At 39.3% G+C, this 24809-nt stretch overlaps 2 protein-coding genes across 3 annotated transcripts in view; both read left to right on the forward strand.

Moving 5' to 3' along the window:
- Positions 1-6: 6 nt before the first annotated feature.
- dipk1b (divergent protein kinase domain 1B) lies at positions 7-6346 on the forward strand. Its single transcript, XM_024299965.2, has 5 exons — positions 7-366; positions 1809-1943; positions 3466-3573; positions 4503-4679; positions 4755-6346. Exons 1-5 carry the CDS (start codon positions 301-303, stop codon positions 5565-5567), a joined length of 1299 nt encoding a protein of 432 aa, XP_024155733.1. The 5' UTR covers positions 7-300; the 3' UTR covers positions 5568-6346.
- A 1168-nt stretch (positions 6347-7514) lies between these two features.
- ttll11 (tubulin tyrosine ligase-like family, member 11) overlaps positions 7515-24809 on the forward strand; it is a 30057-nt gene continuing 12762 nt past the window's right edge. Inside the window, exons 1-7 of one of the 2 annotated variants that reach the window (XM_024257830.2) lie at positions 7515-8532; positions 18089-18188; positions 18286-18419; positions 19748-20038; positions 21144-21428; positions 23318-23413; positions 23481-23593. In XM_024257830.2, the coding sequence (XP_024113598.1) occupies positions 8053-8532; positions 18089-18188; positions 18286-18419; positions 19748-20038; positions 21144-21428; positions 23318-23413; positions 23481-23593 (1499 nt within the window). In that variant the 5' untranslated portion in view covers positions 7515-8052. The remainder of the gene's footprint in view (positions 8533-18088; positions 18189-18285; positions 18420-19747; positions 20039-21143; positions 21429-23317; positions 23414-23480; positions 23594-24809) is intronic. The other variant, XM_024257831.2, reaches the window with a different exon arrangement.

A 24809-nucleotide genomic window follows, 5' to 3' on the forward strand; every position in this document is an offset into this window, starting at 1 on the left:
AAAAAAAAAAAAAAAAAAAAAAAGCGCCGAGCCTGCCCCTTTTAGAGCGGCGCAGCGGGGGGCTGTGTGCGCATCTGTGCAACTGTTTTCATGGATCAGAAGAACGACGCCGCGTTTTCACATTTCGGGCTAAATCAGCCAGGTGCACGCGGGGGGTACATGCGCAGTCCGATTCCACACATGGAGCTGGTTTGAAGGACGCCCCGGAGAAGGATCTGTGTGTCTCCGCGGCGTGGGCAGCCGTGAGGATGTGATGTGACAGGGATCTTGTCGCTCCGCTGCGCCTCTCCGTCGCTCACCATGCCCAAGGCTCTGCGCAGACTGCTGCATCTGATGCTCTTCTGTCCGCTCCACAAAGGCCTGCAGGTACACCCTCCGTTTCTGTCAATAATTGGCTCGGTGATGGGAATTACGAGCCCGCGTGACGACTCAAACACATCAGATGAAGGTGTCTGAGCACATGCGTCACAACCTGACATTTCTCCCCAACATCAAACCCAAACAACATATTTAGCCTTAGGTATATTGATATAATCACTAAAATTGTGTTGTTGTAAGAATTTTAATGTTCATATTTGTTTTTTTTTTCCTTTTTTATAATGATGGAAATGTGTCAAAAAACTGGAACATTTATTTTCAACCCAACAAAACAGGGAATCACTAGTTAACTGGGATTTTTAATTAAAATAGCACGATCTTGGGTGAAAAATACCCCTCTGATCGCCTTTTTATCTATTTTTTATCTATCTAAAATCGTTCAGTTCTCTTTAAATAATGGTTTTAACCAAATAAAAAAAAAATCTGTCATTTTAAGTACAGGTTTATTAGAAATTTTCCTCTTAAATTGTGAGTGAGACTGCCCTAACTTCCCATGATCTCTTTGTTTTTTTGTTTTTTTTTTTCTCCCTCTAGCTTACAGTCCCCTTAAAATGCTAAGCTAATATTAGCAGTTTAGCAAAAATGCCGAACATTATCGAGATGTACAGCTTTAAACCAGAAGCCGGCTCTGACGAGGAAAGAAAAGACGTACATGAATCTATTTGTCTGCGTGTGGATACATCGGAATGGAGAGGAGCAAGGAGAGGAAATAAGGAAATACACCCAAGTAGACCCTGGTTCAGGACCAGGAACTGCTCTCTGACCCATTTTTGAGGTGGTTTCGGTTGGTTTCCAATATGGCTGAGCTCCAGTTTGCTCTGAGAATTTCCTCAGTTTGAAGAACAACTGGACCAAAATGGCCACCGTAGCCGGTCATTGCAGGATGTAAACAGAGTAGAAGAGCAACGATGAGACACATAAACTCATTGAAATGTTGTTGGATAAATGAAGGCTCATTAAAACAACTTTTAAGTTGATCGTTGTTTCTCGCACTGTTTTACCAACAATCTACATGTCATAAATACTTATCAGCGTACCTGACCTTGATACAGATGTTCAAAACTGGTCACCAAAACATAAAGGTTGAATCAGTGAACTGTCCTGACAAGGATTGCAAAGCGTAGGACTTCTGTTATTATTCCCCTTGTTGCTTTGTCCCACCCTATTTCTGGCCAATGACTGAAGAGATCTTTAGTCACTGTCAGTAAGGGTTCAAATCTCAGTCTTGATTGCAATTTTGTTTTTTGATTAGATTTAACCCCCCATCGCTCTCAATTTGTACGTTTCTTTAGGTAAAAGCATTTCTTGAAAGGTAATTCCTAACATTCAAGTTCAGAAAAAAATGCATGAATTAGTTTCCATGCATCATCTGCCACTACTTTTTATATTCTAGCGATGACTTTTTTTTCCTTTTTTTTTTTCACCCTTAGGGACGTCTTCCAGCCATTAAGGTGAAGTACCTCCTACTGGCCTGGCTGGGCGTGCTGATCCTCAGCTGGATCGTCTACATGCAGTACGCGTCCTACGCGGAACTCTGCCGGGGGCACGTTTGCCACATGGTCATTGTAAGTCCAGCTCTAAGCTGTGTTGCAGTTTCACAGAGCTCTGAATGGAGACATACCCTTACGCACTGTCTAGTCAAAGCTGCTGCCGGCCGGTAACCTGGCTGCCACCGCCCCGTGGCTGCCCAGTTGTCAGCCAATTTCGTAATGGCTTTATCCCCGACACGTGATAGCCGACTGACAGCCACCTGACAGCTACCTGACATCTGCCTGACAGCCGCCTGACAGCCGCCTGACATCTGCATGACGTCCGGCTGACAGCCACCTGACAGCCACCTGACATCTGCCTGACAGCCGCCTGACATCTGCATGACGTCCGGCTGACAGCCACCTGACTGCCGCTTGACTGCCGCTTGACTGCCGCTTGACTGCCGCCTGACAGCCACCTGACAGCCACCTGACAGCCACCTGACATCTGCATGACGTCCGGCTGACGTCCGCCTGACAGCCACCTGACGTCCGCCTGACGTCCGCCTGACCACCGCCTGACGTCCGCCTGACCACCGCCTGACATCTGCATGATGTCCAGCTGACAGCCGCCTGACAGCCGCCTGACAGCTGCTTGATGTCCGGCTGACGGCCGCCTGACAGCCGCCTGGCAGCCGCCTGACAGCCACCTGACATCTGCATGACGTCCAGCTGACATCTGCCGGACTTCAACCTAACCGCCGCCTGACGTCCACCTGACGTCCACCTGACGTCCGCCTGACGTCCGCCTGACGTCCACCTGACTGCCGCTTAACTGCTGCCTGACTGCCACGGTCTGTATTCATGACCACGCCAACGATTTTTTTAAAAATCAGGCGGCAGCAGCTAATCTTGAAGATTCTGCCGATGCCTCCTCGTCATGTGGTGGCTGTTGTATTTGTGACTGTAGCATTAACTAATACAACAAGTGACCTGATACTGTAAATGTAGAACGGAATAATTAGCATAAATTCCCTCAGAAACAACAAAAACGCCGCCCGCTATTTGTCTGGTGTGTGGTGTTCACACCAGACAAGCATGGCGGAGATTCTTCTTCTTTTTATTTTTCTACTGTTTTCTTGTGCATGTCCGCCACCTACAGTTGGAAATGTTTAAAAATGTTGAAGCAGTGTAGATCTAGCAAATCTTGCTCCAGGCTTTTTCTTTCACAGCTTTATTCCAATATATGAAGGACTTGTTGTCATATAATTTCGTCCGGGCACAAACCACACTTATTAATTTTCAAACGACACGCCCTCCATACATGACACAACAAATGTGTCATGAAGAAATGTTTCACTTTAAAAAATCTCCTTCCACGCCCCATTCTCAGAACCTGGTAGCTCAGGCTTTTGTTGGCACATTGTATAGTGGAGCAAAAGCGTTGCAAAAAGCGGGTTGGAGGAAGGATGTGGAGGCAGAAAAGAGACTTCAGCAGTTTCACCCACGTGCTTTGAAGGAGAACCTCTGGGCTGAGATGTTAATACCATGTGAGCATTCTAGAACAGAGAAACAAGCTTCTTGAATGTATTTCTGGGTTTTTTTTTCTTTCTTTCAGTGTGATCATTACAGGAGGGGAATAATTTCTGGCTCGTCTTGCAAGGCGTTGTGTGATCAGAGGAGTCTGACTTTGCACCGATGCATGTCTACATCCTCCACACATCAGGTGAAATGAGCATTTATGAAACTGCATGAAAAAAACCCTATTACATAGTTGTATTTTGTTCTAAATGATTGCAAGACTTCTTGGTTGCAGTTTTTGATCATAATGCCATTAGCTGACTAAAAAGAGGTTTAAAAAATCCTAAAAATTGAAATCCAGAAAAGGGAAAACTATTAAAAAGCCGAAGAAAAGCAGTAAATCAAAGGGAATAATCATAATATTTTAATACAAATGTAAAATTAACCAAATTGACGTTAAAAGTAAAGTAAAAAAGTACCAGAAAAAGATGAGAAAATAATTTTTATTGAAGTTTTGACTCAGAGCAACAAATACACTCAAGACACATACACACATTTAATGAAGATCTAACTCTTGATTGATGGAAGGTCATTATAACAGAAAAAGAAAAAGCGTCTATATTCCTCTTCACCGCCTGCAATCTTCTCTCAAACAGCTTAAATTGCTTTGTATTTAGAAAGTACCACAAGACATGTGGAAAAAAAATGAGCTGCTGGTTCTGATTCTATTTTTGTTGGTGCATCTCAACCAGAATTTTATACATTTAACATTTTGAATTATATTCAATAACAGACAGTCTGCCTTAAATATGAATTAGAGATTTTCTGTGGTATACAGCGCTCAAAAATCGATCAAAATGTTTAAATTTGGTAAACTACAAAGCTGCAGCGCTTGATGGATTGCTGGAGCATTGTGGGTACTGTAGTCAAGTGATATGTGCTTCAAATTTTTGTGATTGAGCTGAATAAACTTTGACTTATTTGATTGTTTCACCATTTAGTCCGAAAAATATACTACTTTTTCTTCAACCAGAGAACCACAAAGGAGGGGTCAAAGGGTCACATGTTTGGCTGACCCCCTCCTAGACCCAAACAGCCACTATCAACCCATTTGTGTCCTCTCATGGGCTGTAGGTGTACGTCGGGCTGTGGAAGGAGAGGCCCGTGGTTGTCAAGTGTGGGGTTGAGGATTCAGCAGGTGCAGACGGAGCTCCAGACTCAGTCCTGCGACAGGAGATGAGCTTGTTCGACAAACCAACCCGTGGAACCTCCATGGATGAGTTCAAAGACATGCTGCACAGTTTCCTCAAGGTTTTTCTCAGGAAATTAGTTGCTGAGCTAAAAAGAATTTTGTTTGATCCAATTAAATCACACTTCCTTTTGCAGGTGAACCTCGGCGAACAGCCATCTTTGACCTCCCTGGTGGACAGAGTCATTGCTCTGGCTGACGTCAACCAGGACGGGAAAGTGTCTCTTGCAGAGGCCAAGTCCATCTGGGCTCTTCTCCACATCAACGAGTTCCTCCTGATGGTGGCGCTGCAGGAGAAGGAGCACACCCCCAAGCTGCTGGGCTTCTGCGGAGACCTGTATGTGACAGAACTGGTGGGGCACAGCTCCCTCTACAGGCTGGAGGTGCCTCACTACCTGAAGGCCGTGGTCCCAGAAGCCCTGAGCTCCAGCCTGAACCACTGGCTGGCTCCAGCCTGGCCCCGTCGCGCCCGCATCACCATCGGCCTGCTGGAGTTCGTGGAGGAGGTCTTCCACGGGTCCTACGGGAGCTTCCTGATATGCGACGCCAGCCCTCACCACGTGGGCTACAACGCCAAGTATGACTGTAAGATGGCGAACCTGCGCAGCGTGGCGTCGGAGGCAGTGGTGCGTGCCTTTTTGAAGGGACGGCGGTGCGAGACCAACTCCGACTGCACTTACGGTCACGACTGCACGGCCACCTGCGACCGACTGGTGAAACAGTGCAACACCGAGGTAGTGCAGCCCAACCTGGCCAAAGTGTGCATGCTGCTGCAGGATTACCTCCTTTTTGGGGCGCCGTCAGACCTGCGCGGGGACCTGGAAAAGCAGCTGCGCACCTGCGTGACGCTCAGCGGGTTGGCCAGCCAGATGGAAGTCCACCATTCCTTAGTCCTTAACAACCTGAAGACGCTGCTGTGGAAGAAGATTTCGAACACGCAGTACTCCTGAAACCACGCAGGGACTGAGAGGACAGTTTAGCTGTTTCTACTGATAATGTGTTGCCAAACTGTGAACTATAAAACAATGTGAGAGAAGAGCTATAACCAACGCATTCTCCCTCATCATAAATAGACGTATGGTTTGGGCCCCCTCCGCGCCACTTTTTGATGTCGTCGTTTTTTGATGTGCTGACTATTCCATTAAATCGTGGGTTACCCTACCTCCGGACAACGAATTGGTACCAGCCGAGAGCCGCTTGGTACCGGGCCACAGACGGGGAAAAATGCATATGCGAACCAGGGGTCCCCAACTGCGCCCACGGTTTAATGGAAACAACCAGAACGTCAAAAAAACTATTGGTTGGGGACACCTAAAATGTCAAAAATTGACATGGAGGGGGCCCGAATCATACGTCCATTTATGACTAGTTGGGAGTGAGAATGTGTAGCTATAATAGACAAAAAAAAAATTCCACAAACCCCCATCATGCTTTGTTTTCATCAAACTTTTTTCAGATGAACCGTCATCTATTTGCACAGTTTCCTCAGGACACTGCCTGACACTTTTGTTGTTTGAAAAAACTGGATTGAAGCCAGTTTTTGAATTAAAATGAAAGCAACCAGCAAATTGCATTTGCTTTGTGTTTCATATGGATAATCTAATGCCTGAGAAATGTGACTGTAGGGGGAAGGGTGTGTTGCTTTTGCACAACTGTAAAATTATCAGAATTCTTGTTGGTTTTTAGTAGATCAAGACTCCACCAATTAAAAAAAACAGTAAACTGTGAACCAATTTTGCTTCTGACTTATTTTTTGACTCCAATAGGAAAATTCAAAACTCCATCATAAAGAGTTCTCTTGAGATGTGAAGAAACCGTCAGCGGACCAGCACCTTTAAGCCTAGTCTCCACTGAGCGGTACAGTATCGGCACTAAGCTAGCGTTTCCGTTTTCCTCTTTAAGGTGGTATTCTTCTTAGCCACCTGCAATCTTCTTTCAAATATTAAATTCCTGTTATACATGATGTACCAGAGGTAAATCTATTGTAAAATCGTTCCTAATGGTCTTTTACTTACAACTATCCTGTTTTTAGCCAACATTAAAAGTCGTTTTCTAGGACATAGTTTCTGCAGTGCGACAGAAGTTCATTAGAAATTCGCCTTTGAGTTGTGGGTGGGGCTTTAAGGCACTAAGTAACCCTGACCCCGTCCCGACACCGATAACTGAGAGTTCTCTGTTTACACACACTTACTAGCTTACAGCACTGCAGAACACAAACTTAACATTATTGGTGCAACAACAATGGTTCAGTTTTTAGCCAAAACAAAGACGTACATGGATCTAGTCATCTACAAGTGGATGTGGTCTTTTTAAATACTTTTTTTCCTCTAACTGCATTTTTTTTCGTCTGCTCTTGATTCACGACGATATATATACAGTGTAAATATATTTTTTCACTAGTCTTTAAATTCCCTTGTATAAAAATGCAGCCAAGAATGATTATTTTTCGTTTTTCACTTTTAAGAACTTTCTTTCTCCAAAAAAGGCTGCGACATCTTTTCGCTGCTTTCAATGTCGTCGGAAATTGTACTTTTTCTTGTAGGAGCCAACAAATTGCAGGGATTCACTTAAAAAACACACACACACACACACAAAATGATTTACTGGCAACTTCTTAGAAAAATTGGGATGATAATAGAATAAAAATAAGTTTAAAAATGCAGATAGTCAAAAATAAACACTGTAAATTAAAATTCAGTAACGAGAAGTGTCAAAGAGAGGACACATTTTTTATTAAATATTGTCTGTTTTAAATTATTTTCTGAATGTTTCTTAAATCTACGTTATTTGGCTATTTCTCTGGAATTTGCAAGGAACCGTATCTAAATAGACGTAGCAAATTCGATTATTTCAAGCGGTAGTGGAAACTATCCTGTGTGAAACCCAAATTTACTACAGCCTTTAACGCATCATCAGCTGTGGTTGAAGCGGACCGGATGGAGGTTGGGCCGTGGGCTGGTCTGCCTTCTGCTGCCTGACAACACGGGAACCGCTAACATGCGCCCCGCAGAGCGGAGACCTGTGGCTGCCGCCGCCGCTGCACCGACCGAAACACCGGGAACAGGAACGGGGAGTTCGGAGGAGCGCTCCTTCCCGCCGCGGACTCCGTTCAGGTGTTAGCTTAATGAAGCGGCTAACATCAAGGTTAGCTAGCAGCGTTGGCTTCAAGTCCCGCCCGGTCCCGCCCGCCTCGGTTCGGACACTTTGGAAGTTGTTTATGAAAACAATGTACCCAGGAGCACGTATTGCTAGCATTAATTCTTCATCTTTAGATGTCAAACGGTGAGTTTTAAGTATGTTTGTGTCTCAGTTAAAAAGATGGCTTTTTATGAGACTGTCCGCCCATTTAAACTGATTAGCCTCACACAGTCGGATTATTTATTGCTCCCTGTGGTGCAACTGTGCCCTGCCCAGTAAAGCGTCTCACTTCGCATAATGAGCCATCATTATGGGCATGTCAGGGCTGAGCAAATCAAACCACAGGGCGAGGATGCAGAGAAGGAGGCTGTGGACTCAGAGGAGCAGGTGGCCTCCCCAGACCCCTCCAGCATCACTGCCACCACTGGAACAGATGCGTCCCCCGGCCTCTGCAAACAAAGGGGCAGAGGTCACAACAAGCCGGCTTCCTGTGTCAAAGCAGCCCCAGACTGGCCCCTGCGAGGGCCCATGGCTCCTGCTGTGATAAACTTGAATAATCCAGGATTTGAACAGGCTCTTCACGTCAAGGGGTCTGGAAGTCTTCTACATGGTCCGTCAGAGACTAACGGGAACTATTTGATCAATCGTGGGCCTCTGGAGACCCGGCGGGAGGATGGACAGTCCCGAAAGAGGCGGCCTGTGACAGTAGACACGTCCAAAGCCAAAACTTCCCTGGAGGCGCTGAAGATGAGCATTAAGCAGCTAAAATGGAAAGAGGTGTGCTTTTTCTTTGATTATATTGCTTTCTCCTTCCAAAAAAAGAAAAAAAATCACAGTGTGGATAACTCATCCATTTTTGGATCGTGGAGTGATCTAAATATAACCTCTGACATCAGCTCCCAACTGCATGAGAGTTTGAATGGGATTACAGAAAGCTTAGCTGGTTGTCACGGTTGTCACAGGAGGAAAACCTCTGTCTCCCACGCTAGCTGTTAGCGTGTGTGGACTTCCTGCAGCGAAAGTCTGAATCCCGGCCAGGGGATTTATCTGCACTGATCTGCTTTATAATGGCCATTTGAGCCACTTAGTTCTGGAGTATAATGTTGGGAGCTCTTGCTTTTACCATGTGAGTAGAGGAGCAATCTGGGTTGTTGACTAACCTTTACATCATTTCAAAAACAATGACTTCAGCTTTAATTAAAGGGCATCAGCAAAGCAGCGGTTTTCAACCTCCAGACCGTTGGACTGTTGGTATCAGGCAGGCCAAAGAGGGAAAAAAAAGTTTTTTTTTTCAGTTTTATGTATGACCTGATTCTCAAGGAAGTTTTATTTTGAAAAACTACTGTTTTTTTTTTTTTATCCAACTCATTCTTGACACATGTCAAGTCGTTTGGCTAGAAAATCGGCTGCACAGACAGCTGAATTGAACCCCCCAAAATAATAACAAATAGTCCTATTTTGAAAATTTATTTTCGCAGAAAAGAGCCTTTGAGGACACAGAAGAGGAGTCTTTGACTTCAAAATAAAAGAAAGCTGCATTTAGCAGACAAATCCGGAGCCTTTAAAATGGTTGGAGTTTAAGAACAGAGGATATTTTTAGTTAAGTTAATTAAAAAAATCTTTCCAAATTGACAAATTTTATAATATTTTTAGTGCAATTTCTAGGAGTTGGATCAAAGCAGCTCTACAGGATTGGAGCCAGAAACAAATCTTAAACTCTTATTGTTCCTATAATATTGCAAACAACTACACAATAGTAAAAAAATAAATTGTTTTAAGCAAACAAGAACATTAGCTTTGAGCAGAGAATACATGAAAACAGAGAGTCGTCTGCATAAATATTTAGGTCCTCATCTTTATTTTAATCAAAATTTACACTACTGTAGTGAATTTGGATTATTAGGTAAATATATATTTGGAAACAAATTAATTTTGGTAAATATATACCTTTAAAAATATTGAGAATAAAAAAAAAAAAATCAGCACTAAATAAGGATGGACCAACATCATTTTTCCGGACAATACTGATAACCGATATTTCCCCTTTGAAAATATTTTTGATAACATTCAGACCATTCATTGTGTGTTAGACATTACTGTAAAACATTAGCTTTCCATTGCCAGGGATCTATTAGGAACAACATGTATTTGTATCAAAAATAAAATATACCTAAAAACAGTCAGAATAGTAAATATCGGCTGATGCTGACACTGATAAATAATATCGCCCATCCCTAATACTAAAACAAATCTAAATAACCCCCTCATTTTTAAAATGTATTTCCAATTATACAAAAATATATTCTTCTGTGTTATTTCCATTCAAAATGTTGCTAAATTAATAAGTGGAGTCCTTGATTAAACGGTATGTTTTGAATTGGCATCATGTAGCAGGAATTGGCTAAAATGTAAAAGTTGGGTCTTCTTTCTTTCATCATTTTCAGGGGCAAATTTCTGCTTTTTTTCCCCTCATACCCCACTCTGGCATGTTATAATTTGCTTGACTCACCTTGTATAGGTACTCAGCCTTGTACAAGGTAAGGATGACTGAGACAGCTTGACTTGAGACCCTTCCTGTATGGTCTACTTTTTACTCTGAGAACTCAAACAAACTTGTTGTTGAGTCAACTCATTTTTAAAGTTTTGTATCATGAAATAAGTCAAAATGAGCATTACTTTAAAGGAAAAACATCAATTAGGCTAACGGAATTCCAGTGCAGAATATTTTGGTTTTTGGATGCATTCACTGTGTCTGTTAAGTTGGTCTTTTCTGATATGTTTGGCCTCTTATTTACCATATCGAAATGTTTGTGTGGAGTGAGCAAGGAAACTCTCATCTAGCTACCGGCCTCAGCAAAGATACCCAGACCTCTTTCTTCATATGAGTACTGCTGGTGGAGCTCCCAGAGCAGCTGAGAGAAGAATAATCTTTTTGGGGGGATCCTTCAGTGGGTTATGCTTGGGACACCTACCCAAAAAGGCGTCCAGGAATTATCTGAAAGAGATGACCAAGCTACAACAAATGGATACTCGAAATGTGGAGGAGCTGCAATGAGGATCATCAAAGTAGTCTGAGGTCACAGTTCTGAAACAGGAGAAATGTAGTTTGTCCTCTCTGAGTGGGTGAAGTACTCTTGGCCCCAGGTGGAAGAGTTTCAAGTATCATGGGGTCTTGTTCATGAATGAATGAAGTGATATTGACGGGCGGTTTGGCGTGGTGTCTGTGCTGGACTTTGGTGGTGTAGAGGGAGCTGAGTTAGAAAACAAAGTTTTCAATTTGCAGTTCGATCTTTGTTCTGATCCTCACCTGTGGTCTTGAGCTCCGGGTCAGGTGTTCTGGTTATGTTTCACTGGGCGGAGACCCCAGAGAAGACCCAGTACACTGGAGAGACTATGTCTCTCCTTGGGAACGCCTCGGGGTCCCCCCTCAGAGGAGCTGGAGAAGAAAGTCTGGGCTGGTTTAAAAAAAAATCTAGTAACTCTTTTATTGATTTCTAATCAAAGTCTTTGCTTTCTACTTTTGATGTTTCACACCATCAATGCAGAGTTTCTGTTTTCTTTAGCTCAGCAGCTGAAAAAGCCCCTCACTTGTTGACCTCACGTGCAGACGGTAGAGGAGGAGCATGAAAGAAAAACAAAATTCACCAAAAAGAAGTCTATTGAACATAATTACGCAAACATTTACTCACATGTGGCGACAAACCCTCAAACTTTTTACTCGCTGAAGATGATAAAACGCTTGCTGGTGGTGTTAATTTTGGGCCCTGAGTGTATTTAGTGTTGACCAACCCTATATCTTTAAAAGTGTAACTGTTAGTGTAACTCTGTACATTTGCAAATGCACAGATCTCATTTTTCGAATCTATCCTGTTTCTTTTATCTGTGAAGTTTGCCAATACAGTCAAGGCAAAAGGAGATGGTGAGATTCATTATTCAGATTTTACAGTGACATACCTGAAGGTTGAATGCATTTTAAGCAAGTAAAAAAAAACTCGAACTCTAAGAAAAACAGCAACAAAAAAAGGGAGCAGCTGAAAACACTGATCATCTTTTGATCTATTTTTGAAGCATTCCAGTGGTCTCTGAATTATAACTATACAGTTTTTAGCTAAAAAAGAAAAAAAAAATTCTGTGACATAGTTTCTGCAAATTGGCAGGAGTTCATTAGAAATTTGGATCTGAGTTGTGGACAGGATCGTTGATGTGGAGCAACCCCGCCACCCTTTCCCCTCCCCATTCATGAGAGCTTAAAGCAGGGAGATTTTGCCCCGTCCATTGTATTTTATACACAAATACTTTTTTCTGCTCCTGATTCTCAACAATTGGAATAAAGAAGTACTCACAAACACAATTTTAGGCTTAGTTTTCTTTATATATATATATATATGCTCCATCATTTGAAAAATATCTCAAGAACATGTTAAAAACATCAAAAACACCAATAATAGTGGAGTGGGTCTTACTAGATATTGACCAGAAGAGTGTTTGGTTCCAACTACACAACCAGCTGATGTGACTACATGGACTTTCTAGTCTGTTTGGTCTAAATATTGTGACATAAAACAGCACTAAAGGAACATTTTTGACATTTCTAAACCTTAGGAACAAACAAAAAGGACAGCAGTCAAATTCTGCTCTGACAAAATTTAAATAATTCTCTGGCATCAACTTCTGTATTTAAAAGCTATAAATATAAAAATATATATACCACTAAGAATTTATCTGGCCAGTATGCAGCAAGTCTTATTTATGTAATGGTTTTGTGGTGTTTAATCATGAGTGAAAAAGCAAAAAAAGGGATTTAAAGGAGAAAAAATATCAATTAAGATGCATTAGTTTAAAATTCTGCTGCTTTGTTTCAGTTGTGACCTAAACCGCAAACATTTTTTCATTAATCAGTCAGTTTGACCCTTAATTTAGCAAAAAAAACTCAGACATTTCCTTAAAAAATAGTACATTTAAAGACGTTTAAGCTTGTTTATGTTCATTCTGAGTGTAACACAGTTACAACCTGCTGTCGGCTGCTGACAGCCCCCATCTTCATTATGCATGACAAGTGAAGTATAAAAGTATGAGGACACGGCTGTCCTGAAGACTCCTCTTACTCCCTGTGACCCAGAGGTGACATATGAAGCCCCGCAGGTCTGGTATCAACATCGCTCGACAGAAAGCAGATACATTACCATTATGTCAAACAGGAACACCCCCAACAAAGTCGAAGCGCCCGCTGATCTCATGTTGTCTGAAAGTAGCTGTCAACATCTGTCCAGGAGTGGAAACTGAACCTTTGGGGTCCATTAAAGATCAGTGAAGGAGTTTAGAAAGTTTTCGATGATTAAAAACAAACACAAATGTGTCGTCAAATGTTTGTGTTGAAGGAGGCTCATGGGGAGGGTTAGCTTCAAACTACTGCATCTGCAGCGCTCTCTGGCCTTCAGGACAGCTGACTTTCAACATATGGCATACTTGTTCACGGAGAGAAATTATTAGCCCTAAGCTCCTCTAATCCAATATACTTTTAGTCCTCTTTAAAGCAGAGATAATGGCAGCCAGGGGGGTGGAAGGGGGGGGTATGAGTGACAGCCACAGAAAATGCCACTAATACTCAAGAATTTGATTGTGGCGTTTGCGATAAGGAAGCTGCAGACTAAGCTGACATTTAATGGGTTTTAAAATGCTCCATGCCCACGTCTTTTCCTGGGAGTCGGTGATACCCAGAGAGGACGAAAAATGTTGGAAGCTCTTTACAGAAGGGGAGGGGGTGAGAGCAGGGGAAAGGAACGTGTCAGTAACTCTATTATGCATAGATCTATACTCAGGCGCATCCCTTCAAACGATAAATTCATTTAACCTCCAAATGCAATAAAGGAGACTTCATGGTGGTATTTATAGCTTTATATCACATTCATGTGATACAGCTCTCTTCTAGCCATTGACTGTATATGAAAACTGGACTGAGTCCTCCCTTGTGTTCCAAACAGGAAGTCCTTTCTGGCTCCAAGAAGCAAAAATCCCAGAGACTTCTATCGAGAAATAAACTGCTATTACTCATTCATTCTATTTGTCAGAATAACCATTCTTGCTGTATATAATCTCGCTCCTGATTGGTGAGAGTGGTTGCCATAGAAACATTGACTCAGACCGACTCGGCCCAATCCCTGCTTACGGACGTCGTCTGGCTCCAACATGGTAGCATCTGCATTGTGAAAAAAATGCAGACTGAATTGACTGTTGGGTTGGAGCAGGAAGTACCGTATTTTCAGCATTATAGGTTGCACTGGATTAAGAATAGACAATTTTCAAAATAGTTAATGCCGCACTCTTATATAGCGCTTCGTAGAAGACCCAAAGTGCTGTGCAGTCACAGTTAGGGCTGTGGATCGTTTCTTAGGTGGCAACCTAACAGATCGAACCACGACTCTTATTTTTTCTTTAATATATTTGTCTTTTTATTGGATGTATGAAAAGTTAAACGTTATAATGGCATTATGCTAGCTTTTTGGACTATCTTGGCATTTATTAAGGGTTTTTAGGCTATTTTAGAATGTAGCTAATATTTAAAATACGTGCTAGCTATTTTGGTTAATTTTGGATATTTTCTTTTTTTTTTAGGCTATTTTGGAGTTTAGCTAATATTTCAGCTGCATGCTAGCTGTTTTGGCTAATTTAGGCTTTTTCCCAGTTTTTTAGGCTAATTTGGCATTTAACTAATATTTTCTCTGGCTATTAGCTTCAGTGATTTCAGCTATCAATTTCAGCATTTTTAGCTAAGTGCAATAGCATCTTCAGCGGCCAAATTCAGCTTACAGCATTCGCATTAGCATTATTGCAGGTAATGCTATATATCTAGTTTTTGGTTGGTTTAAAGCTAATGATGGTTAAGATGTGTGCTTTACATCCAGTTTGCGCTTGACCAGATTAGTCAATTAACTGGAAAAAAATAATCTGTGATTAGTCGACTGTTAAAATAATCGTTTGTGGCAGCACTAGACTAGCCCAATTTGCAACCTTGTTAGTTTTGCATAAAAACCATCACAGTCCGAGCTAGCATATTCGCAATAACACTAAACCTTTTGGCAGAGCACCAAGTACCTCTCAAAATCACTTTGATATCAGTAAACTCGAACGTTTTATTAGTGGAAGTTAAAGTTTTCTAAGCGTGACGTCACACTTGCACGGTCCAGTTCTCATTTACAGTCAGTGGTTACATCCTGTCAGATGAAGTTTGTTTTCTGCTCCTCTAAAGTTATAGCTAAAGACTTGGAAGCATTTTTTCCGGCTCAGAATTGATTCTCATAGGTCAGCTGTGAATAAAGGCTGAAGTTCAACCACGTTTTATGTTCCTGATCACAATACAGTAATGCATCACTTGTGCGGAATTTGCCGCCACATTATTTCGGTCAGCTCCGGCTGTGTTGCATCGATTGGCGGTGAAATGACTGCTGTGCTGACAGCAGAGTTGGACTTGTGAGTAACGTTTGTCCTGTAGATTCCCAGTGGGGTTTAGGTCAGGGCAGGGAAAATCTATCAAACACATTGATTACACAGCAATGTATAATGAAAATAGATTTTTTTAACATTAGGATCGCAATAGAACAAAACCTTTTGACTGTATATCTAGATTATTTACTAAAGTCTGTGTTTGTAGCTGTATTTGAATCCCACTTAAAGAAATAGTCATGGTTCCTGCTGAGAAATGGCTGCTCATGTGTCCTGCAGATGTTATTTCACAGATTTTAATTCAGCTTTTCAGGTAAAATGAGAGCTGAAGACATATTTTAGCAAATAACAGAAGCTGGTAGGAACCTAGTGAGTGTTTGAGCGAAAGGAAATCATCACAGGTTGTGAGGAACAGTGTGTGGGATGTGTCCATCCTGCCAGCACGCTCGTTTTTCATCTAACCGCAGCCAATTTAAAAAAAAAAAAGTCTCTTTCCTAAAAGCAGAAAATCATTCAGTTCCTGCTGCGGCCAAATCTCGCCGTCCCACGCTTCCGATGAGAAGGAGATGTAGCGTCAGCAGGTGTTCCCGCTCAGAAAGAGGCAAAGATGTTCTTTTTGCAGCATTAAGGATAATTTGAAAAAGAAAAAAGACAGTTTAAAATGTGCTACTGTGAGAAAATGGTTAGTAAAATGGTATAGGAAAAACGTGCTTCAAAAACACAGAAATGAACTGAACATAAGCAGGAAGAAAGTAAAGAACTTGCATTAAGTTTGCTCCGATTCCCTTAAAATTCAACATTTATTGAATCTGTAATGTGAATGGATGAATTTAGATAAAGCTTTATTTTTAATATCTGCATTAAAACTGCATAAGGTCCTTATTTGTTCCTTGAGAGAAGACACCAGCGTATTGTTGAGGTCTGCTATATATAGTGCATGAGGTCTATAATTAGTGGTAGATGGTTTCAAGGGTTAGTCCGTCCTCCAGGATTTTGTTGCCATTGTTTTAAGGTTGCAGCATAAAAAGTTAAAAGTTGCAGCTCTTTTTTTTATTTTATTTTAGTGGGAGTTTTTTTTCCAATATCAATTTTTTCTAAAGGCTGTAGAGGATGCGCAATAGAATAGATTTATTATAGTCTATGTCACATGTACAACCAAATTTAAAAATTTTCACTGGTCAGTTCTTCATTCATACTGTTTCTAAAAGAATACCATTGTAATTTATACCAACGTGTTTAAGAATGAAGTAAAATAATATGTTTATTAAAGTGCAATTTTATTTATACACAATTAATTCACAAATTAAAATCCTTATGTAATAGGGATTTAGTTTAAAATAACTTTTTTATGTTTGAGAAAGTGCAACTATAAAACCTAAAATTTAAACTCAACACTTTATTCATGTTGAAGTTAAATTTTACCTCAAAAATTGTATTATTTTTTTCTTGTCTAAATAAAAAATGTAAATTTCTTAAAAATTCTTTATTTGTTTTCAGATTTTTTTTACTTTAAATACAATTATCAATTTATTAATTTTTTTAATATTGGCATTTAATCTAACCTTTTATTTTTCTATTAAACATTTTTCTTTTCAACACAGACATTATACAGTAAAACAGCTTTTTTAGTTGTAAAGATCACTCAACCTAAAGCCTGTAATTATGTCGGTTAGTAAAATCATTTAAATACATTTTAATAATTGCACATTTAGCGTTTTTGTTATCAGCAGATCTTTAGGTCTTCTATCAGGTTGACTCAGCGTTAAGAGACTCGTCTGATGACATTAAAGAGACCATAATACAAAAACAAATGCAGAGAATGAAAGCTAAAGATTGCTCTAAAAATCAGAAATTGAACAAAGATAAAATTGGAGTAAGATGGTTAACGTTTCACATAGTAGATTTTTTCAGAAGGTGAATCCGATCAAAATGGTTTTTCATCGTTTTAATTCGATTTACGAGGTTGAGGAAGTGCTGGAAGTGAACGACGACTTTGAAGGTGGTTGAAGACTTTGTAATCCAAAATACTACAGATTAGAGACAGAAATGAGAGTCGGTGTGTAAATCCTTCTTCATCTCTTTTACCCCCTTTTCCTTTCTCGTCACTCGTATGCAAAGATGATAAAAATAACATTTTAGCTCAAACACAAAGAGGAGTTTATACAAATATACTCCCCCTGTGTCCAAAGCTACAAAACTTCTCTAGTGTTACACTAAAATCCATCGGCTCGTATCTGTTTGCTCCGCAGCTGGATGAGTTAGAAATAAACAAAAAGAGGGTGTGTGAGATGATTTTAAAGGCAAAATATGTTTTCAAAACTCATTGAACTTTCATCTTCCTGCAGCTTTTTTGTGTCTCCAACTACTCACAAAATGTCACACAGACACAAAGGGAATACACCTTTATTTTTGTATGTTTTGACATCTACCTACATTAGTAGCACCTTATAGTTTCCAAAACAGTCGAACCTTTTGATTTTAAATGTCAACCTTTAGACACGTTGAAGATCTTATGTGTATTGACTTTTTTTAAATCTGTATTTATGAAAACTTATGTAAAATTCTGTTATAAAATATTTATATAGGAATTGTGTTCAAAGCAGGATGGAGAAAATTTCTGCTTAAAGCAACAAGCTGGAAAAAAAAAAAAAAACCTGAGCTGAAGATGTGATTCATCTGACATTTTGTGGAGTTTGTGCTCAGAGATTTTGACAGATGAAGACAAAAGAGGAATCATCCATGTTTTTTTTTCCAAACCGCTCTGACTCATCGCTGCAGTTAGATGTGTTTGGAAAACTCAAAGAACCTGAGATATTTACAGAAATCAGACCAAATGTCAACTTGAAGCCTGGAGAAAAACCTTGTTTTGATGTTCTAACCTCTTCTTCTTCAGTTTCCTTTGGGTAGGCGAGCGCCCTGTGACATCTACTGGCACGGCGTTTCCTTCCACGACAATGAAAACATCGTCTCAGGACAGGTCAACAAGTTCCCAGGTACTACACATACCCATAGCTGCACTGACGTCAAAAGCTGTGTATCCGAGTTTTTTAACACTTTTATGTTTTTTTTTTCTCTTCAACGTTCCTGCAGGAATGCTTGAGATGCTGAGAAAGATCAACATGAGCAGAGCGGTGAGGACCATGCAGGAGCTCTTTCCTGAGGAGTACGACTTCTATCCGCGCTCCTGGATCCTTCCTGAGGAGTATCAGCTGTTCGCCACACAGGTCTGCTCCCAACTAAAAGTTAATCAAATTTCTCACATTTCTGAAATGATCTCACTTCATATTTATTCCTTTATATTTATTTAAGGTAAAAAAATATCATGTAAAAGCTTATTTCTAAAAATGTGTGATTAAAAACAATAAAAAATAATGAAAAAATCAGAATAAACATGCAAGAAATATTTGGAACGTTATTATTTTTGATTATTTTCTTGTTTTGCTTGATTTCCCTTCCATCTTCAGATGCTAATATAAAGAAAATATATTTCTTTCAGCATTTTTAGCTATATAGTAATATAATGTGTGTAGAAATTTGCTTATAAACTCAGACACTTGGTCCAGCTTCTATAAAAAGCATAAATATATCAAATATTCAAAGCTGTTCACTGAATGATGTTACTTTAGTTACAATGTTGGAACATCAGGTATCAAAGCTTTGATTTCTTAAAAGAATTCAACATCTCTGGGTAATATATTTAGGATTTAGTTGGCAGTTTTTTTGTATTTGCTAAAAAATATGTATATTAAATTTTTTTGTTACAAATTTTTCATTTAATTAATTTAAAAAAACGTTAATTTTTAATGTTTACGTCAATAAATGAGAAAGATGTATTGATCAGGAAAAAATGCAACTTTTAATGTATCCAGCAGGGGGCAGCAGCGGAGCATTTTTAACCTTCAGGCACTTAATACATTTTTCTTCCAAAAAAAAACTTCTGAATTAAGAGAAAATGTAAGTTTTTTTAAAATCTGTTTTTTCCCAGAAAAAAAAAACATTTTTTTAAAGAAACAATTTTTAAAATACAATATTTTGAAAATATTTAAAGCTAATTTGATATCTCATTGATATCTCGTGTTTTTGCTGCTCTCTAAAATGTATTTTTGGTTTGAATTACTTTGATTTTATTTGCTTTTCTTGTAAATGTTCAACAGTTTGTCAGCTGTTTTGGTTTTTCACCTGCTCTTAACAGCAGGTGAGCCGCTTTTCCTGCTGAAATAATAAAAAATACATCAACTTTAGCTAAAGCAGAACAAGAGACTCGCTTAAATAAATGGCAGATTTTCATTTTCCAATGTAACAATATTCATCAAATCTGTTTAGTTTAGAGCTTTTTTTGTGAAAAGATAGAATTGAAAACCAAATTATCTGTAAATCCGAACCTCCCTGCCTTTTTTGCAGCTCTAAAAAGTTTTGTGTATAAAATATACTAAATATATTTTAGTGTGTGTCTTTTTAAAGTCTTAATATATATTCCGGTTGGACAAATTGGTTCACACCTGTCAGAAATCCATACCATGATGTCATTTCCTCCCTCATTTCTCTGCTACAGATCCGTTTGATAAAGGAGAAGGACGCCGCGGTGAACCCCACCTTCATTGTAAAACCAGACGGGGGGTCCCAGGGGGACGGCATCTACCTCATCCGTGACCCCGCAGATCTGAAACTGGTGGTGGGTTCACAGGCCAAGCAGGCCGTGGTCCAGGAGTACATCCCAAAGCCGCTGCTGATCGACAAGCTCAAGTTCGATATCCGCCTCTACGTGCTGATCAAATCGCTGGAACCGCTGGAGATCTACATTGCCAAAGAAGGCCTGACCCGTTTTTGCACAGAACCCTATCAGGTACAGACTAGTGCTGGCACCAACAATTATTTTAATAGTCGACTAATCCCTGATTATTTTTTCCGATGAGTCGACTAATCGGGTCATGCACAAAGTGGATGTAAAACACACAACATTAGCTTTTAGCTAACTACAAACTAGATATATAGCATTACGTGCTACAATGCTAGTGTGAATGCTTTAAACTAAATTTTGCCGCTGAAGATGCTAGTGAAGATAGCTGAAGATGCTGAAATTGATAGCTGAAAACGCTGAAGCTGATAGCCAGCTAAAATATTAGTTAAATGCCAAATTAGCCTAAAAAAACAAACAAAAAAGCTTAAAAGCTGAAATGTTAGCTTAATTCCAATACAGCTTAAAAAATAATAATAACAAAGCCCAAGTTAGCCTAAATAACTAGCACGTTGCTGAAATGTTAGCTAAATTCCAAAACAGCTTGAAAAATTCAACAAAAGCTTAAGTTAGCCTAAATAGCTGGCAGGTTACTGAAATGTTAGCTAAATTCCAAATTAGCATAAAAAATCCTAAATTAGCCAAAATAGCTACCATGTAGCTGATATGTTAGATAAACTTCAAAATAGCCTCAAAAACCAAAAAAAAATCCAAAATGAGCCAAAATAGCTAGCACGTAGCTGAAATATTAGCTAAATTCCAAAACAGCTTGAAAAACTAAAAAAAAGCCAAAGTTAGCCTAAATAGCTAGCATGTAGCTGAAGTGCTAGCTAAATTCCAAATTAGCATAAAAACAAACAAATAATCCTAAATTAGCCAAACCAGCTAGCATGTAGCTGAAATATTAGCTAAACTCCAAAATAGTCTAAAAACCTTCATAAATGCCAAAAACTATCAGAATGCCATTATAACTTTCAACTTTACTACACTCCGACTCCATATGATATAAAGTAACGACTAATCAACTATTAAATTACTATTACCACTATTTTAATAGTCGATTAGTCGGCTAATTTTGGCAGCCCTAGAATACGCAATTGCAAGTACACACAGTTACGCAAAAAAGGCTGTTGTATGAGTTACAAATCCAGAATTGTGCTAACACAAATCTCCTTTGCGGTTTGTTGTTTATCGATTCTTTTTTCTCCCACAGGAGCCAAGCCAGAAGAACCTGACCCACGTCTTCATGCACCTCACCAACTACTCCCTCAACGTCCACAGCGGGAACTTCGTCCACTCCGACAGCCAGAACACCGGCAGCAAGCGCACGCTCTCCAGCGTGCTCTACCGGCTGGCCGCCAAAGGCGTGGACATAAAGAGGGTGTGGTCAGACATCATCGCTCTGGTCATCAAGACCGTCATCGCTGTTGTGCCTGAACTCAAGGTTTATCACCAGGCGGATATTCCACCTGGGAAACCAGGACCCACTTGCTTCCAGGTGAGTGAACAGAGTCCAAACTGTTGTTTTCAAAATAAAAGCAGCTACATTTATTTTTTTGTTTTATTTTTAGATGTTCAGGAGTTTCATTCTAGTGCTATAAAAATTAAACTTTTTGATCTTCCACCACAAATAATCAGCATTGTTATTAATAAAAATTATATTTTTTACACCAGAACATCTTTATTCTGCAACAAAATCATCAAAACTTAATAAAATAAAGCTAAATATTTCACTTCACGTGCTTTAAACTCATTAAATAGAGGAGTTTTTGAATGATAAAAACTTCAGATGCTTTTATGTTAAATGCATGTGGATCATTTAGTAGCTGCTATAATTCCCAAACTTTTTCATTGTGTTTTTACAACCTGCAATTCTTTAAAACACCAGGGATGTGATGTGAGTCTGGAACGCAGCTTTAACACATGCTGTTCTCTCTGGACGAGCAGGGAGGAGTTTTATCTTCTTTTCTTCATCTACTTTTTACCTAACTCATGTCCACTACCCAAATGTCGAAGCGGTACAAATCTTGTACCGTATATAAAAGACTTGGTGTCATGTGATTCCACAACTTTCTCCTTCATGATCAATTTTTAAATGGTTTAAAGGGATGTCGTCAATACATCGCTACCAAATCCAAGTCCCTAATAGGGCAAAGTTCAACCTGGTTTCAGCTTTTCAACGTGTTTTCAATAAATGTCTGTTTAAAACAGACAAAAATGGTCTTAGCATTTTTTGTGGTGACACACAAACGCCAAAAATGCACATTTATGCACATTTACATAGACTTTTCATTGAAAATGGTTGCTTGAACTCACTTTGCTGAGGGTGTTGTGAACGTAGCTTTAGGGTATATGCAGTAATAACTAAAATAACACAAATAAAAACCGCTTCACGCACAACATTTGCTTAAATGTGTAAAAGCAACAGCAACTCTCTTGTTGATGAGTTTCAGGGAGATTTTTTTTTCTTAGTATTTGCAGGAAGTGCACAGAGAATACGCTTAAAAAATCAATTTTGGCTTAAAAAGACATAATTGTTAAAAGACCACTGGGAACTCTTTTAAAATCAAAAAATGATCAGAAAAGAGGGATTTTATGAAAAAAATATATCAGTGTCATCAAAATGTTCCTATTGCATCAAATACATAATTTTTGTTATGATCCTAACCACAATTATCCAGAGTAAGACCCCCACAAAATAAAATAAAATACAAAAAAGGGCAGTAATTATGATTTGAATGAAGCACTTTGTGGATTTTTAAAAAAGAGCAAATCTTACCGACATCCTAAATGTTTTTTTTTTATTTGTTATTTGCCTAAAAAATGGGAAAAATAACGGATGGATCTTATTTTAGCCCCATTTCTGCATCTTTTATTAACTTTGGGATAAATTGAGATAATTTTAGTAAGTGAATATCTTCAAGTCTGGGTTGTTTTTCTGGAATCTCTGCTTATGTTAGCTTTCCGATGTCAGAAAAAATACAGTATTTCAGTACAGGCTGTCATTTTCTAGACATATTTGTACTTTTTGTCCAAAAAATCCTGATTTGTTTCCATAATCCTGATAATCTTTGAAGCATCTGATAAGTTTTTTATCTTGAGTTCTGTTTGAGTTTGGAGGTTTTTTTTAAACAATTCCTATTTTTAAAAAAATACCTTGACCTTTGAAACTTTTTTTAAACTTAGCTCAAATTTAAACAGGTTAAATAATAGTCTGATGCCTAGATTCCAGTGGCTGTGGAGCTGATGTTGTCCACCGGTGTGTCTCAGCAGTCTCCAAGAAGTCGTCTTCTCCAAAAATACTGTAGCGCTTTATTTTGAAGGAGCCCACATCATGCTGCACATATCTGATAAGCCGTCAGCCTTCATTGTTTATTTGTGCTTCAGATTTTAGGTTTTGACATTCTGCTGATGAAGAACCTGAAGCCGGTGTTACTAGAGGTCAACTCCAACCCCAGTATGAGAATCGAACACGAGCAGGAAGTAAGAGTCTGCACGCACCAGCGAGGATCGCGGCGGCGTCCTCTTACTAAACCTGTGCGTGTCTCAGGTGGCTCCGGGAGTCTTTGAGTTTGTCCCCAGTCCGGTGGATGAGGAGGTGAAAGTGGGGGTGATCAGGGACACTCTGCGCCTCATGGATCCTTTCCACAAGAAGCCAGTGACGTAAGCAACACAACAACACAGCTGCAGCGCGCTCACTTCAGGGCTCTAGACTACACGTTTGCACTGGTTGCACCGGGGCGCCTCACTTTTTTTCTTATATGCAAAAGGTTTAGTGTACCCACCTTCTCGATCACATTGCATTTAACTCAGCACCTCTGTATGGTTACTGCAGTCATTATCGGCATTGAGACTTCATTTACTTCATATTTAAACTGTTTCACTTCACTTTTTTTGTTTTTAAAAAAAGATAATTTAGCAATTCTTGAATTAAATTCAATATAAATTAATAGAAATATTTTTTGCCAAAATACACTATTAAATATACTAAGAAAATCAAAATATTCAGCACATTAAGCATAATCATGCTGGTATTTTTGGTATTCATACATTTTACTATTTTTTACATTTTACACAATTTTTGAAATTTGTATAGCTTTTTTTTGTCTGATTTGATATCTCCTGAGGTTTCTTGAGCTAAAATGGTCATAAGGCCAATAAATTAGCAACTTGTTAGCTTTTTTTTGGCTAATTTATCATCCACTGAAGTTTTTTGGGCTAATTTGGAGTTGGCAACATATTGGCATCTTTAGACAATTAGGCATTTACTGGGGTGTTTTGACCTAATTTGGGGTTGAGCTAATCTTTTAACAACGTGCTAGCTTTTTTTTGGTTAATTTGACATCTACTGAGATATTTTTGGGCTAATTTTGAGTCAAGCTAATGTTTTAGCAACGTGTTAGCATTTTGGGGCAAATTGTCATCTACAGAGGATTTTTAGGCTAAGTTCTGGGTTAAACTAAAATTGTTTTAGCAAATTCTTAAATTGCCAAAGCATCCTCAGCGACCACATTCAGCAGAAAGCATTCACTAGCATTATTGTAGGTCAGGGGTCTCTAACTAATTTGGCGATAGGTCCAGTAACTCTGTCAGCTTGGTAGACCGGGGTCCGAACATGCAAAAACATTCAGTCAATATTTCACTTTTCTGTTCTTTTATTTTATTACAACGTGTAGTTACATTTGCAAAGAACTCTTTTAGCTTATTGTCTCAACAAGTATTTCTCTCATTCCTTTTTGTACAAAAATACATACATTGAACAGTTAAAAAAAAATATTGCACATAAACTTTCTTGCTTAAAGTGCAACATGTGTGCTCTTTCACAAACTTTAACATTCTGCTGTCTGTCACTTAAAGTGCAACAGGTAACAAGAATGTA

The sequence above is a fragment of the Oryzias melastigma genome, linkage group LG12 (assembly GCF_002922805.2).
Source record: "Oryzias melastigma strain HK-1 linkage group LG12, ASM292280v2, whole genome shotgun sequence".
NCBI lineage: Eukaryota > Metazoa > Chordata > Actinopteri > Beloniformes > Adrianichthyidae > Oryzias > Oryzias melastigma.

Excerpts from the sequence above, each read along its gene's own strand:
- dipk1b (XM_024299965.2), top strand. The coding sequence starts at position 301 with ATGCCCAAGGCTCTGCGCAGACTGCTGCATCTGATGCTCTTCTGTCCG. Across the intron at positions 1,944-3,465 it reads ACGTTTGCCACATGGTCATT|TGTGATCATTACAGGAGGGG; the intron begins GTAAGTCCAGCT and ends TCTTTCTTTCAG. Across the intron at positions 4,680-4,754 it reads TGCTGCACAGTTTCCTCAAG|GTGAACCTCGGCGAACAGCC; the intron begins GTTTTTCTCAGG and ends TTCCTTTTGCAG.